The sequence below is a fragment of the Lissotriton helveticus genome, chromosome 12 (assembly GCF_964261635.1).
Source record: "Lissotriton helveticus chromosome 12, aLisHel1.1, whole genome shotgun sequence".
NCBI classification, from domain to species: Eukaryota; Metazoa; Chordata; class Amphibia; order Caudata; family Salamandridae; genus Lissotriton; species Lissotriton helveticus.
The window spans coordinates 35,479,841-35,495,510 of NC_136073.1; the positions used below are offsets into that span (position 1 = coordinate 35,479,841).

The following is a 15,670-nucleotide window of genomic DNA, read 5'->3' on the forward strand; positions in this document are numbered from 1 at the left end:
GCCAAAGAAAGTTCAGTGGACAGTTAGCTGTCAAAAGGCATTTGATGACCTAAAGCAGGCCATGTGTACTGCACCTATTCTCAAGAGTCCTGACTACTCCAAAACCTTCATTGTCCAAACAGATGCATCTGAGTTGGGTGTGGGAGCTGTTCTATCTCAACTGAATATTGATGGTCATGACCAGCCCATTGCTTTTATAAGCAGAAGGCTGACCCCTAGAGAGAAACCTTGGTCAGCTATTGAGAGGGAGGCCTTTGCTGTGGTTTGGGCCCTGAAGAAGTTGAGGCCATACTTGTTTGGAACTCACTTCAAGATTCAGACAGACCATGAGCCCCTCTTATGGATAAATCAGATGAAGGGTGAAAAGACCCCAAACTTTTTAGGTGGTCCATTTCCCTACAGGGGATGGACTTTACAGTGGAGCACAGACCAGGGACTGACCATGGCAATGTAGATGGTCTCTCCAGGTATTTCCACTTAGAACAGGAAGACTCACCTGGTCAAGGTTAGTTTAATGTCCCTAAGTTTGGGGGGGGGGGGGTTATGTAGGAGAGTGGGGTCTGTATGGTCACCCCAGATTTTTGCTTTTTTGCTTCACTGGTTTACGACTTTCCCTGGCTGTGGGCCTGCTAATCAGACCCACAGCCTAGCTGTTCTCTCTCTAAATTGACAACCATGTACTTTAGGTGCATTTACCAATTGCTACTGGGCCACCTTATCAGTCCCTGTACAGTATACCTTAGGTATCCAGGGCATAGGTGTACCCAGGGCCTACCAGGGGCCGAAGCATGTATTATGCCACCCCTGGCTGGCCATCTAAAACTGACACAACTGGCTGCATGACAGCTAGGGCAAGGTGGTGTAATCACCCTTTGCTATAGATATAGTATACCTATATCTAACCCTAAAATGGACACATATATTCCTATCAGTCACTCCTATGGAAGGCCTTATCAATCCTGAAGGCAGAGTGCTTGGAATTATGTGAGATGGTGCTCTGGCATGAGCTGAGCCCGTTTGCAGCTTGCGGAACCAAGTCCTAATAGCTGTTCCATGATAACGCTATACCATATACTCTTAAGTGCATTATCAACCTTGCGGTTAAATGCTAACTCTGGTATAACATTATCAAAACATGTCGAGTAAGGTGTCATACGATTTGGAATAATACCCCCTCGCCAATTCTGGCGACGGGGGTAGCATTCCACCCTTCTAGAGGGACACAACATGTATGTAACTGTGAACCCCGGTTAAAGTTAACTCGAGCCTCAGCATCACAAAATGGATGCTGCCACCACAGACACAAGTCTGACCTCCTGCTGCTGGGAGTCCTTCCAGCGAGGGGGGCTTGGACAAAGGGTTTCCTGCCTTGGGAGGTGCTAGCACGACCCCAGACAGGATTTTGTGTATTGAGGTAGGGAGGCCTGAAAGGAATGAGACATGCCTGGGGCACACAAGGTGTCCTGTGCATACACCGGTTCAAACCAGTTGCTGGGGCATCCCTGCCCCAGCTCTGGCGCGAAACCGGACAAAGGATAGGGGGTGTAGCCACCCCCCTTCCTGGTCCCACCCAGGGGAGGAACCTAGTCAGTAGTGCAGCCCCCTTTGGGAGAAAATGTAGGAGCTGGTCCCATTTCAAATTAGATTATCCTGAACTATTCAACAAGAAGAAACTCTGGCCTTCGACGTTCTGCTCCACAGCAGACTGAAGAATCTCCCTTGTGGACAAGGAGTGTCCACCCTGCAACTGCAGGCACCATCAAGCGTCCAGCGGCTTCAAATTGTTGTCTTCCCTCGAGGATCCAGACTTCAGAGCCCGACGAGACCCGGATTCCCAGACCTCTCCGACCTCAACTCACCTCTACAGCAAAGCTGAGACCCGTGGGTGCGAGGAGACACGTGGGACCGGCCATCTTGAACGAACCTGCACTTTGCTTCCAGCACGACTCCCGAGGTAAACTCGACCAAGTGCTTTGGGGATTGAGAAGCCCCAACCCCGAGCAGACCCTGCACCGAAGATCAGCCCTCCAGCATCCACGAGATCTGCGTGGGGCCCTTCTGCTTGTTTGCTGCTCGATGCGTTGTCTGGTCACTTGCCGGCTGGCTATTGGCCTCCTAGACGACGAACCTTTGCATCTTTGCTGCTGGTCTGGTTGCTCCAGACTGGCCCTTGCTCCCTTCAAAAGAGGGGCACCCCGGACTCTCCTAGTCCGCACCAGACGTCTTTTCCCTTCACCGCGTGGGTTGCCTTTGCCAAGGCCTGTTGAGTCCAATCCCGGATCCGACACCGCCGACAGCGAGAGCCTGCGTGGGACAGCTAGTGTCTCCATCCTGGTCATCGAAGACACCTCCTGGTCCACGTGGCTGCAGAGTCAAGCGTCCACTCTTCACCTGATCGCGACGACAGCATCTGGTTCCTTCCTGGTTCCACACCGGTCACTGGCTAGTGACTTTGAACACTGTCCCCTCTGCTTTCAGGTCCTCTTCTTCACCAATCCACCCTTGGATCGCACCGGACATCTTCCTCCTGGTCGCCTGCAGCATCTTTTCTTTCAGGCTCCATTGACTTCAACGCGAGAACCCGACACACTTTGGCACCTATGCACCCGCAGCCCGTGGGTGAGCTAACAAGAGCATTTTGGTGCTCAAGGGTAGTCTAACTGTCCTAGTGTCCGATTCCACAGTCGGTATTGTCCTAACTAGTCAGGATTGTCCGTACTTACCTTTTTCTTGAACTGTACTGTCCATAGACGTTGTTACGCATCCCGCGTGTGAGTTCACACTCTGCACACGCGTTCCGTGGGCCTCCTATTACTTACCTAGAGTTAGTGTAGCGTGGTCCCATCGATCCTACAGCCTCTGGACAGCTCCATTCCTTTTATCAACTTTCACATTCCACTTACTTAGTATATGGTTTGTCGTGCCCCTAGGGCACCATTGTAATTTTGTGCAACTTGTCGTATTTTTCGTAAGAGATTGTCATGTGCTTAGCCCTCTGACCTCATAAAGAGTTCAGAGGTGTTGTTATTAATAAATAGACCGTTTATTTTCATAACAACCTGTGTGGTGTCCTTTCATCTGTTATTCAAGGGGTTATATTGTGGTAAAACAGCTGGCTTCACATGCCAAAAGAGTTTAGCCTAAGACTGCTTTGTCCATGCTACCATTAGGATAGCTGGTCTATATGGTTGACTTACAACCAATCACCATAAGGGTTGTTTGGACTGATACAAGGTGATCACTAGAACTAGTGAGCATCATATATCAGGCCAACTTCTCACAAAAGGTACATAAAATCATAAATAATATGCTTCCTATAAAAGTCATCATTTCATCCAAACAAGTTAGTAAATATAAAAATAGCTACTAGCAGTTTGATAGGGACAACAATAGGGGTACCATTAAATAGGTCAACAAAACTTTTAGTTACACAGACAAAACACGCTCTTAAAGCGTGCCACTTATGGTATAATATTCACCTTTCTGATCTTTAAAACAGCTATTAAGAAAGACGCATTCATAAAGCATATGTATGGTGTTTCCAGTAGTGGAAGAGTTTCAAGAGCCTGATTGTGCGAGCATAGACCAAGTTTTCTCAGTAGTGGATAATACATATTTTCCTTTAAGCTTTCTAAAATGATCACAAAAATAGAAGATTCGAGATAGATTGGCTGGAAAAAACGTCTAAAGGACAGCAAGACAATTGGTTTACCGAGTAAACTTGTGCTGGATACTCGGGTATTAACAGAGTATTTAGTATGTTTATTAACTGTTCAATTAATTAAAATCTTTACAGTAAAAAAAAATCAATACAAGAGATCTATTTAAAAAGGCTAAAAACTATGATTCAGAACCTTAAAACTGATTTGAAAAATTATAATATATATTTTTTTTTTATTGTGTTTTTGAGGCCCCTCCACAAGACCCGTATAGTCTTTCCCCAGCATGTGAGCACGTATTCTTAATGCCACATTTGTGCCCTGAAGATGATGTAGTATGCAGGGCTCTTAAACTGCCCTTTGTGGCGCAGTAGGTGTCTCTCAGTGAGCGAAATTCTCTTGGAGAGCGTGCAAGGAGGGCACTGTTGATGCGACACTGGTTCGTTGTTGAGAAAAACCCATTAGCTTTCCTCCGCAGGGATTACAATGATCAGAGTAACAGAGTATAATTCAGTCTAAATCTCACCAATATAAACCGGTGTCTGATGTTTGTAACAAATGAGAGATAAGATAGGTGCCCAGTTGCCACAGTTGTGATGCTCGGTAGGTAATAACTGAGGTTTTGGTTAGATTTTTTTGCCACCTATCTTGAGTGCATTTGACAGTAAAAAGTTCTTTTAATCTGGATTTAGAAAAGGATATGCACTCAGACGGTGAGTTAAACAAAAACTCTAAGTTTAGCTCGCCAAAACGCTGTTTCACATATGCGACCGAGGTAATTGAGGAAGCTCGGTCCAAAGATAAAATGACCTTTAACACAATTTGATTTAAAGGGACCGTGTCACTTATCCAGATCGAGAGCCAAGCTAAAAGGGGGGACATTTTTAAATATCAGATCTAAACGTGAAGCCTCGTTCCTTATGAACTAAAGTATTTGAGCATGAACTAGGGATGGCCAGTAGTCTCTTTAAGAATTAGTCCTCTATAACTTGTAAGAGATCAACATTTGCTATACCCCAGATTGCTACACCATAGGTCGCTATGGATAATGTTTTTGCAGAGTAAATTTCTAACATTTCTTTGATTGGTTTGTTTCCTATTTTTATTGCGAACTTCCAAAGGCCAGCTATACTTTTGGTCATCTTGTTCACTCTATATCTGAAAGAGACACGTTAGTGATAGATTCCTTACCTTAGAATATACCCAGGCGTCAGACTGGATCCGGAAATTTTTGCGTAGCAGTACCCTAGCGCGTCGGTAGGCGTCGTCTGCGGCTCCGCGTCCATCGCCGGCGTCGTGGGCGCCGTGATGACGTCGTCGGAGTACTTAGACGCCGCCTCCGCGTGCTGACGTCAGTTCTTCTTTTTTCCGCGCCAGCAGCGCAGATCCGGAAAAAGTGGTACCTTAGTCACTTTTTGGCTAAACTTTTTTGATCATCTTTTTCGAAGTCTTTGCTTCCGATCGGTGCCGTTAGGGATGCCCGGTTTTAAGCCCTGTGAGGATTGCGACCGGCTGATGTCGGTCACCGACCCTCACCGTGCGTGTCACCACTGCCTCGGCGTCGATCACGACGACAAGACCTGTTCCGACTGTCGGGCCCTGACTTCGAAAGCTAGGCGGGAGCGGTCCCGTAAGCGGCTCGAACTCCGGCAGTCGGCCCCGTGCCGAGAGAGGTCCCGGTCCGTACGGAGGTCGAGGGACCGGTCGCGGGAGAGGAGCCATCGGAGCTCCGGGAGTTGACATCACTCCTCCGGGTCGAAGTCGTCAGGTAAGCACAAGAAGTCGAAGAGACGTCATCGCTCTTCCCACTACCCCCGACGCTCGCGCGACGCGGCCGGGGGTTCGGGTGACACCGCCCACGCGGCTCCGTTGGAGTCGCAGGCACCGCGTCCGGCCTCAAACCCTCCGGTCCCTGGGCCTAACGTGACGCCGGAGGAGATCGAGCGGTTCCTCATGGCCATGAGGTCCCTCTCTCCTCCGACGGGCTCCGCGACGCCTTCGGGCCTAGCGGACCCGTCTGGGGGTCCTAGTGGGTCGGGGGCTTTGGCCCGACACCGTCGGGTGCTTCAGCTCCGACGCCGCCGGCGCCTTCGGGCCCGGCGCCGCAGGGCCCCGCCGTATCCGGTTCCGGATCCGGGTCGTCGTCGGTGGATTTAACGACCTCCCCGGCGCCGACCCCTCAGGCCCTCGGGCGGCGCCGTCCCCGATACCTCACTCGACCCGGTTCCGGCGCCGTTCCGGCACCGCTCGGCGCCGCTTCAGACACCGTTCGGAGAGTTCAATTTCCATGAACTGGCCCCATCTTTTCCTAACCCTGAATACCAGGAGATGGGTGATGAGGAGGATTGGGAGGGGTCTGAGGACCCTCTGGCACGTGAATGCCATTCTCAGGAGGACTGGGCAGGTGAACTTGGGGAGGCCAGTGGCATAGACACTTCGCCTGACACTGGCTTTGTCTCTCCTCCTACCGTGGCTTCGGAGGAGGGGGCAACCTATAGTGTGGTGTTGATGAGGGCGGCCAAGGCCTTGGGCCTTGAGCTCCCCGTCGCGGCCGTGAGGACTAACCTCCTCACTGAGGTCCCTAAGCCGCAGTCATGCTCAGCCGAGCCTCTGCTGCCGTTTAAAGAGCCCTTGACTGACGTTCTTTTGGGCACCTGGTTCAGGCCCGCTACAGGTTCGCCTGTAGATAGGAACGTGGCCAGACGCCACTGCCCGGCCCCCGGCGACCCTTGTTTCCTGTCTACCCACCCCACCCCTGAGAGCCTGGTGATCCAGGCCTCAAATTCCCAGACCGCATTCCCGTCGGCTCCACCTGACCGGGAATCCAAGAGGTACGAGCAATACGGCAAGAAGGTATTCTCATCCCTGAGTCTGGGACTGCGGTCTTCCAACACCGCGTGCCTCTTGGGCCGTTACACCCACTCTCTGTGGGATACGGTCGCAGACTTGCTGCCAGAATGCCCATTGGAGGTACGGGCTAAACTCGGCCAAGCCCTTGTGGAGGGGCGAGATGCGGCACGTTATTCAATCCGGTGTGGACTGGATACCACCGACTCTCTGGGCAGAGCGATGGCAACGACGGTGGCAATTCGTCACCACGCCTGCTTGAGGTCCGCCAACTTCTCGGCTGATGTCCAGAATACACTCATGGACATGCCGTTTGATGACCGTCGCCTTTTTGGCGTCAAGGCAGACCATGCGCTTGAGCGCTTTAAGGACTCCAGGACTACGGCCAAGTCCTTGGGCCTCTCGGCCCCGCGCCAGCAATCGGCTGCCTTTCACTCCTTTCGTGGCCACGGAAGGGGTGTATCCACACGTGCTGCCAGCCACGCTCCGCAGGGTAATACCCAACGCGGTGGTGGCCGTGGTAACCGCCGTAGCGGCGGTCGGGGACAACGGCGAGGTCAGTCCACACCTTCCCCTGCAGCATCCGCCTCAAAATCCTCCTAGTCCATCCTTTCAGGCCCATGTGACGCCAGTGGGGGGCAGGGTTCGCCATCACCTCCTCCACTGGCGCACTGTCACATCGGACAGGTGGGTGCTGCAAATCGTCTGAAGGGGCTACTCCCTCCCCTTCGAGGCGACCCCTCCAGCCATGCCACGACAATACCACCGCGTATCGGGGGATCATTTGCGACTTCTGCAGGAGGAAGTTACGGCCCTCTTGGCCAAGGGGGCCATCGAGCGCGCTCCTGGGCCAGCAGTAGGGTGTGGTTGCTACTCCCACTACTTCCTGGTACTCAAGAAGGGCAAAGGGGGCCTACGCCCTATCTTGGACCTAAGGAATGTCAACGGCTTCCTTCGGAAGGAGAAGTTCAAACTGCTGATACTGGCTCAGGTCTTAGCTGCCCTGGACCCAGGAGACTGGATGGTAGCGTTGGACTTGCAGGACGCTTATTTTCACATCCCCGTCCTGCCGGCCCACCGGCGCTACCTGCGGTTCACGGTTGGCCACAAGCACTTTGAGTATACCGTGCTCCCCTTCGGCCTTACCAGCGCCCCACGGGTGTTCACAAAGGTGATGGCGGTGGTCGCAGCTCAACTGCGCAGGTTAGGGTTTTCAGTCTTCCCCTACCTCGACGACTGGTTGTTGAAGGCGGGCTCGCCCCAAACAGTCGTCAGCCACCTCCAGACGACGGCAGACCTCCTGCACCAGCTGGGGTTCTCCCCATCAATGTGCCAAAGTCACACCTGTGCCCCTCTCAGAAGCTCCTCTTCATCGGAGCGGTTCTGGACTTGGCGCAGTTTCGGGTTTATCCTCCCGAACAGCGGGTTCGGGATATTCAGGCTCTGATTCCACTCTTTCAGCCTTTATCCCGGGTCTCGGTCAGGTTGACGCTGCGGCTTCTGGGGCTGATGGACTCCTGCATCCTTCTGGTGCATCACGCCAGGTGGCGGATGCGGGCTCTGCAGTGGGACCTGAAGTTTCAGTGGGCCCAGCATCAGGGCAACCTGTCCGACCATGTCCTGATCTCGGAGGGCACTGCGAGACAACTGCAGTGGTGGCTCACGGACCGCGATTGGGTCAGCGGCAGATCCCTCTCCCTTCCCCAACCGGAGCACGTAGTTGTGACGGATGCGTCCCTCCAGGGCTGGGGAGGCCACATGGGAGAGGCGGAGATCAGAGGCCTCTGGTCTCCGGCGGAGGCCCGGCTCCACATCAACCTTTTGGAGTTACGGGCGATTCGTCTAGCACTGAAAGCATTCCTCCCCTCTGTCCGGGGGAGTGTAGTGCAGGTGTTCACGGACAACACCACCGCCATGTGGTACTGCAACAAACAGGGCAGGGTGGGGTTGTGGACCCTTTGCTAGGAGGCTCTGCGCCCCTGGCACTGGCTGGAACGCCAGGGCGTGACCCTGGTGGCTCAACACCTGGCAGGTTCTCTGAACGCCAGGGCGGACGAGCTCAGCCGTCAGTGCATGATGGATCACGAATGGCGTCTGAACTCGGACGTGGCGCAATGCATCTTTCAGCGATGGGGAGAGCCTTGGTTAGATCTATTCGCCACCGAAAAGAACGCACGTTGGAATTTCCAAGGCGGCACTCGCTCGGAGACGCTTTTCGTCGCGAGTGGAGTTGCGGTCTGTTGTACGCCTTTCCGCCTATACCACTTCTGTCCAGAGTGCTGAAGAAGATCAAGCGCGACCGAGCACAAGTCATTCTTGTGGCTCCGGACTGGGCACGAAGATACTGGTATCCAGAGCTACTCAGTATGTCAGTCGATCCCCCGGTTCGTCTGCCTCTTCAGGAGGACCTTCTGTCGCAGCAGCAGGGGACGGTCCTCTGCCGGAACATGTCCAGTCTCCACCTCCGGGGTTGGTATTGCTAGGGTATCTATTCTAAGGTAAGGAATCTATAACTAACGTGTCTCTTTCAGATGCACAAGTTACTACTTGTGTAACGATATATCTGTAAGAGACATTAGTTAGTGATAGATTCCTTACCGACCCACCCATCCTCCCCATTCTGCAAACCGATATCTAGGGTTAGGGTTACCCCTTTCAGGGCCCTAGTTTCAATGGCACCCGTGTTGGTTTTTAACATGGCTCAGCGCTTCTGGCGTGGAAAAGCTGTGTCTAAGAACTGACGTCAGCACGCAGAGGCGGCGTCTAAGTACTCCGACGACCTCATCACGGCGCCGACGACGGACGCGGAGCCGCAGACGACGCCTACCGACGCGCAAGGGTACTGCTACGCAAAAATTTCCGGATCCAGTCTGACGCCTGGGGATATTCTAAGGTAAGGAATCTATCACTAACTAATGTCTCTTACAGATATATCGTTACACAAGTAGTAACTTGTGCTTCTGGCCATTATAGCCCAATTTCGTTTTTTGTCAAAGAGAAAGCCCAAATACATATGCTGGTAACCTGTGGATTCATTCAGGAGCTACAGGTACTGAATATTTTAGACTGAAAGAGATGCTTGCAAAACATTCTGGACAGATCCAGCGACACTGAGCAACAGTATGTAGAGGCATTAATAATGCCAAAAACTAAGCGCTCTACATGCCCATGTGTTTTTTGCACAGACTGTGTTGCAATGCTTTGAAGAAGCTGGATAGCCCCAATGTGGGTAAACGGTGTTGGACCTATTAGTGAACAATCTTGGTATTTCTGTTTTTTTAAACCATAACACAATCTTGCTTGTGTCTTTATATATTTTTATAGGTTTTTCAGTTTCTAAACCTACATAACTCCCCCGCGCCCAACATTAACATTTGATTGTTACGCCTCTCTACACGCTGACAGTCAGGCCCTTGAATTTTAGATTAGACTACTTAGTAAGCTTGCAGTAAGGTCTAGTCCAAGGCAGTACTTGTTAGAAGGATTGATGAGTTGCCCCTAGAAACCCAACTTAACTGCCTGACCCAGTGAGACGACCCCAGTTCTGTAACAGTGCAGTCACCAGTGGGAGGTGCAGTATTAACCCTGGCCATATATTCCTAGCCTAGAAAATTGTATGGAGACCCATCTGTAAATGCCACTGCTGTATTTGAATGTTTTATCACATGTTATGCCCTGCCTTGCAAGCAACGTTTTACTAGTGGTATCTTCCATGGAGTAGGGTGGTGTGATCCTACTATCGTATATTCATCGAATGACATGGTATCATCCAAAAATGCAAGACTCTTAGCCAGAATGTGTTTTCAGTCTACATCAGGACTTTAACTGTGACAGTATATATGTATTTAGGACAATATGCTGGTTTGAATGGTTAGTGATTTGGCTCAATAAGCAATTAGATGGTTGTCTGGTGGTCCTCACTCAGAAAGTATAAGAAGACACAATAATATTTTTCAGGTTTGAGTTTAAAACGTTATTTTGTAAATGAGTTTAGTGGTATCTATTCTCTATCTCATCTTCACCCCACCAACATGGTTAATGTCTCCACCATGTATTTAAGCTCTTATGCATCCAACAAAAAGTATTTCTGGTTGAAATGCGTACAAACAAAAATAAATATACACTAATAAATTAAAGGAGGTTTTGCTGGGAAGATTTCTCATGGGAATTCTGAGTCTTGGTTCAGAGTCCTCTACAACTTTTGGTCACTGAAGATCAACAGTTCAGGTGCCAATATAAAAAAAGGTAAACAACTTTCATCATTAAGCATCCTCACCTTTCTCTTTTTTTCGGCAGGTGATGATGATGAGTACGTGAACACCCGTGGCTTGGTGAAATACCTGAAGGAGATGGTGAATGTCTCCGCAGCAGTCCACGGCTACATCCACAAGGGATCCGACACTGAACGATATGGAAAGTACAAAATCACAGAGGCTATGTACCCTAGCTGCAAATACCCTATGTACCCATCTGGTGGTGGGTACATCATACCAATGACCTTCATCCCTGCCTTATACCATGCCTCCACTTGGATGCCCATCTTTCCGCTGGATGATGTCTACTTTGGCTTCTTGGGCTTGGCAGCCGGCGTGACGTACTGGCATGACTACCGCTTCTGCGTCCAAGGCATGCGAGACTTGTGGCACAGCAGATGTGCCTTCAAGGAGGCGCTGGTCGTCCATGGCATCAATCCAGAACAGCTGATCAACATCTGGGAGGATGTCCAGAAAGCAGAGCCATGCGACCCAAGGCCCTTCTGGATCAGTGTGCTTCTGATCTTTGATCTTCTAATCATGAGCCTCTTCTTATTGGCAAAGTTGTCAGCCGCTTCTGTGAGACGTTGATGATGGTGCGATTACACGGCCCTCTGGGACAAGTCAGGAATGTTTTCTTATGTTTAGCATCTGGCGTCCGCACTTTCACTGGGCTCAATCAGACTAGGAAGGACTATGACTGTCTCTTCTAGGTGTGTTTGGGGGTTCAGGTAACTAGGAATGGAAAGTGGGATGATGAAAAGTAAAGCTAATGGGTTCCTCTGCTTTTATGTGATTTTACCTTTCAGACACTTCCACTAATTTGTCTGTCCAAGCTGGACCATTAGTGACGGTGTGGGGAAGACACTAGTTCTTCTGTTGCCAGAATAAGGTCAACCTGTTAAAGTTATTCAGCAAGTGAAGTTCAACTCTGCATCTTCAGTCACATACTGGCTGCAGATGCAAAACAGAAGAATGTGCTGAGTATCAACGTATAAACAAACACAGACTCTTTATTGTGTCACAAGGATAAATCACAAGACTGATAGACAGGTCCATTCTGGAAGGGTCATGGTCAATCAACAGGCTGGACAGAGCACATTGAGGTGGGGTGTAAACCTTCAGTGCTGGAGGTCAGATGTGTGCAAGCAACTAGAAACCTCTTCCACTCCTACCTCAACTACACACTGTTGTACCTCCATGTCATCAGCACACACAACCAAACCCAAGCTCTAGAAGACCTTAATTGAGGCATGGATGACCACAGCCTTCCTCAGACTCACCTATTCCAAAATACAACTGTTGTTCTGCTTGCAGCTGTCTTATCACTTTCACTAACATCCTTGAGAGCACAGCCTCCCAGCTGAAGATCCAGAGCATGGAGGAACCCTCATATCATCTTTACACTTGATACTTAGAAGACTTCTTATTTCCCTGTGTTCGGCCTCATTATCTCTGTCTTCTCTGTGACATGAACCTTTTGAGCCGCCAGAAAAGAAATCAACATAATTCCAAACATCTGTAGGACTTCTGACTCAACCACCACAATTATCTCTACTCGGCCTGATCAAACACCAAAGGCCAAATTTATCATACTTTGATGCTGGCAATACAGCTAACCCTGGGAAAAGTACTACACTACGCTCGTGTAGTTTGCGAAGCTTGCGCTACTTCGCAGTATGCAAATTGCACGTAGCACAGTGCAAACCCGTGTAGCGCAGAGGTAATTTTTTGCTTGCTCGCGGTCCTCTACGTCAAATTGGCGACCACGAGCGAGCAAAATGACATCCCAGTGAGACTTTTTCCCCATTTGCGATCAACAACATCAAGTTGCCGATCGCAAGCGTAGAAAATAAACGTCCCAGCGAGATTTTCAACGCAGGGAGGTCAGGTTTCTCATTGCGAGTGGTCGCGTATGCTCGCAACCGCTCGCGATGAGAAACTACCAGTCCGCATTGAGAAAGCTGCCGCTCGAGTAGAAATCTACTCGAGTGGCAGAAAACAGCTGCTTGCACTGTGCAAGATGCCGTGTTCACTAATTGCACAGTGTGGACAAGAATCCGGCACTGTGCAATCAGTGCAAACAGCATTTTGCACAGTGCACTACGCAGTTTGCGTAGCTATGCGTGGCTCGCTTAGTGCGAAGTGCACTTCGCGTAGCTATGCGTAGCGCTACTACATAAACTACGCCCAGGGTTAAATACAGCAAGAGACTGTTCTGCATCAAATGGAGAGGGCAGGAATTTGCCATATTTTACATGATATGGTGTATTCCTGCACTCTCTTTGTGATGGCGCACTTGCGGCTGCCTAACTTCAATGCAGATACCCTATTGTCAGGATGCAAGGGTGCAAGTGTTGCGGGCAGGATTGTTTTTGTACAGGAAGGGACATCTTCCGGCATAAAAACAGGACTGAGAAGCATTTTCCTCTTTCTAAGTGTGCTGCAGATTACAGCACACTTTGAAAGAGGAAAAAACAAGGAGAAATAAAGAATTTCTCCTTGCTGTGCCTCTACCAGGAAGGCGTTACAGTTTTGACGCATTCCCACGTTTACCAGTCTTTTTTTTTTCCTCATTTGCCTCCTTTGCACCTTTATACCAACGTTTCCACCCTGGAGTGACCTCATTTGCTGAAGAATGCTTTCATGGGATTCTCTCTTTTATTTGATCTTAAACACCCTCGGATTGCGACATCGTTCCTCCTTGACTTCCAGTACTCACCAAACTCCACAAGCCTCACTGCTCAAAGGAGGATGGAGCCAGCCGAGGTGGCGAGAAGCTTAATCATTGGACCCTAGATCTACATTCCTACTTATTGCTCACACCTGCATAAGAGGGGTGTCCAAAATTCATACCTCTTTTTCCCCATATCTTTAATGTCCAACTTGGCCACGCTCTTCATGAAGTTTAACCAATCAACACAAGTTGGGGGAGCCTGTGATACCCATTGTTTGCAAATATCTCTACGTGCCAAAAGTACGGCTTAAAAGACCAACTTGGCATAATTGTTATTGACTGTAATTTGCAGATCCAAACCTCCAAAAATAAAAATAACCAATAAATCGCTTACCTTGACTTGTAGGTTCAAAGCGTTAGTTAACACATTACTCAAGGCCTCCCAGAACGGCTGGATTCTGGACAGTGTGCAAACATATGCAGATCGTCTTTATTCTTGCTGCCACATTTGGACACACCACATCACCACGAGACCCAAATATAGATAACCTTTGGGGGGTCTAATAAGCCCTATGAATGGTAAAAAGATGGTTTCTTCTCAGGTATGCAGGTTTAACTACTTTATATAGCATAGACACAGATACCTGCCAGTGATCATCCAGCGTAGTCTCCGGCAAGCATCCTCCCCAAAGATCTTCCGGCAAGGTGAAAGCCCCATCCTCCATCTCTATCATGAGCCAATACCACATCACAATTTCTTTCTTTGGTACGAACCCGACATCAGTACCTCCTCAAATCCATTGGGTTCTCCTATTTTTATATTTCCCACGTGATACCAACTTTGAATTTGAAGAAACTTAAATCTTTAGATGCCTGAGTCATTTCCTGTCCACACCATTCCCACGTAATCAGATGACCGTCCTTGAATAGATGTTTCCATCTTAATACACCAGCCTCTTTTAATGGCAGTGCCAATGCATCCTTTGTCCATTCTTGGGAGCCCAGCGATTCCCATATGGGGGCAAAATGGCTAAAATATGGCAGTTTTATGACCTTTCTGATTTTATACTACGTCTCAACCATACCCCATTAAAATCTTTAACATAACTTTTTTAAAGTATTTTGGATCTGCATATTTATACATGAAACCACAGGAAGCTCCTTTCTCTTTCTTCAACATCACCTCACACATTTTACAAATCTCCGTATTTGTAGGTCTGTTCAGTAACATTCTGCCATTCTTTAATAGAAAAACTCAGGAGTAGAGGAGAAGATCTGGCAATGCTAGTCCCCTTTTCAACGATCTCCTAAGTTTCTTCCAGGATATCGGTGCTCCTTTGGATGACCAGATAAAAGAACTAATCTTCCCTTGCATCTGAACAAACCACTCTTTCTTAAATGGCAAGGGGATTGAGTCAAACAAGAAGGTAAACTTAGGAAGAATTATCATTTTTCCGAGATTTACACGGCCAAACAATGTTAATGACAAATGCAATATATGACTGAAACATTAATGATTGCAGTGGTGTGATGGAATGCAATTTAAAATCTGTAACAACTGACTAAAAGTATACAGATGCAACCTTTGCTTTGCCTTCTTGGCCACCAGTTCTTTGTTGTCTTGTCTTGTATTGTAAGGGTCACGGCTGTGCCCGCTTGACATTAAATGGTTCTCCCATTTTTTCAAAGTATTGTTCTAATCAATTGAAAATAAATTTCTTGTCCGGCTGGACAAAAGTAATTTCACCTATCAAGTGTATGATCATTGTTTTGTCTGTTTTTACAGACCATTGTTTCCAATAATAGGGACCACTGTCTTATAGAATAAATACCCAACTCTTCAGCCAGCCAGTCACTTCTTTCCTAACCTTTTCAAAATTTTCTTTGGTAAGCTTTGTAATGTCCTGGGTAATCTTAACCCCTAGAGATCTCATTTCTGTCTTACACTTTATCACGCCAAACTCTGTATGCCAGGCCATAGCCTCTGTTTTCTACTTATCATATCCTGAGACTTCCCCAAAATCAGTTGTTAACGTTAAAACAAAACTCAGGTTTTTTTTAAGTTGGTAGTAAAAATGAATATGTCATCCGCATATAACCCTACTTTCTTACTCCAACCATTAAATTCGAAAGGGGTGATATCTGCTTTCTTCCTGATTTTCCTAGCCAGCGGTTCAATATACAGAACAAACAACAAAGGCAACAGAGGGCATCTCTGCCTTGTACACCTTGTA

At 48.7% G+C, this 15,670-nt stretch overlaps 1 protein-coding gene across 2 annotated transcripts in view; it reads left to right on the forward strand.

Moving 5' to 3' along the window:
- LOC144798783 (N-acetyllactosaminide beta-1,3-N-acetylglucosaminyltransferase 2-like) overlaps window positions 1–15,172 on the forward strand; it is an 89,064-nt gene extending 73,892 nt beyond the window's left edge. For both annotated transcript variants that reach the window (XM_078669830.1, XM_078669829.1), the window contains exon 4: window positions 10,803–15,172. In XM_078669830.1, the coding sequence (XP_078525956.1) occupies window positions 10,803–11,350 (548 nt within the window). In that variant the 3' untranslated portion in view covers window positions 11,351–15,172. The remainder of the gene's footprint in view (window positions 1–10,802) is intronic.
- The last annotated feature ends 498 nt before the right edge of the window (window positions 15,173–15,670 follow it).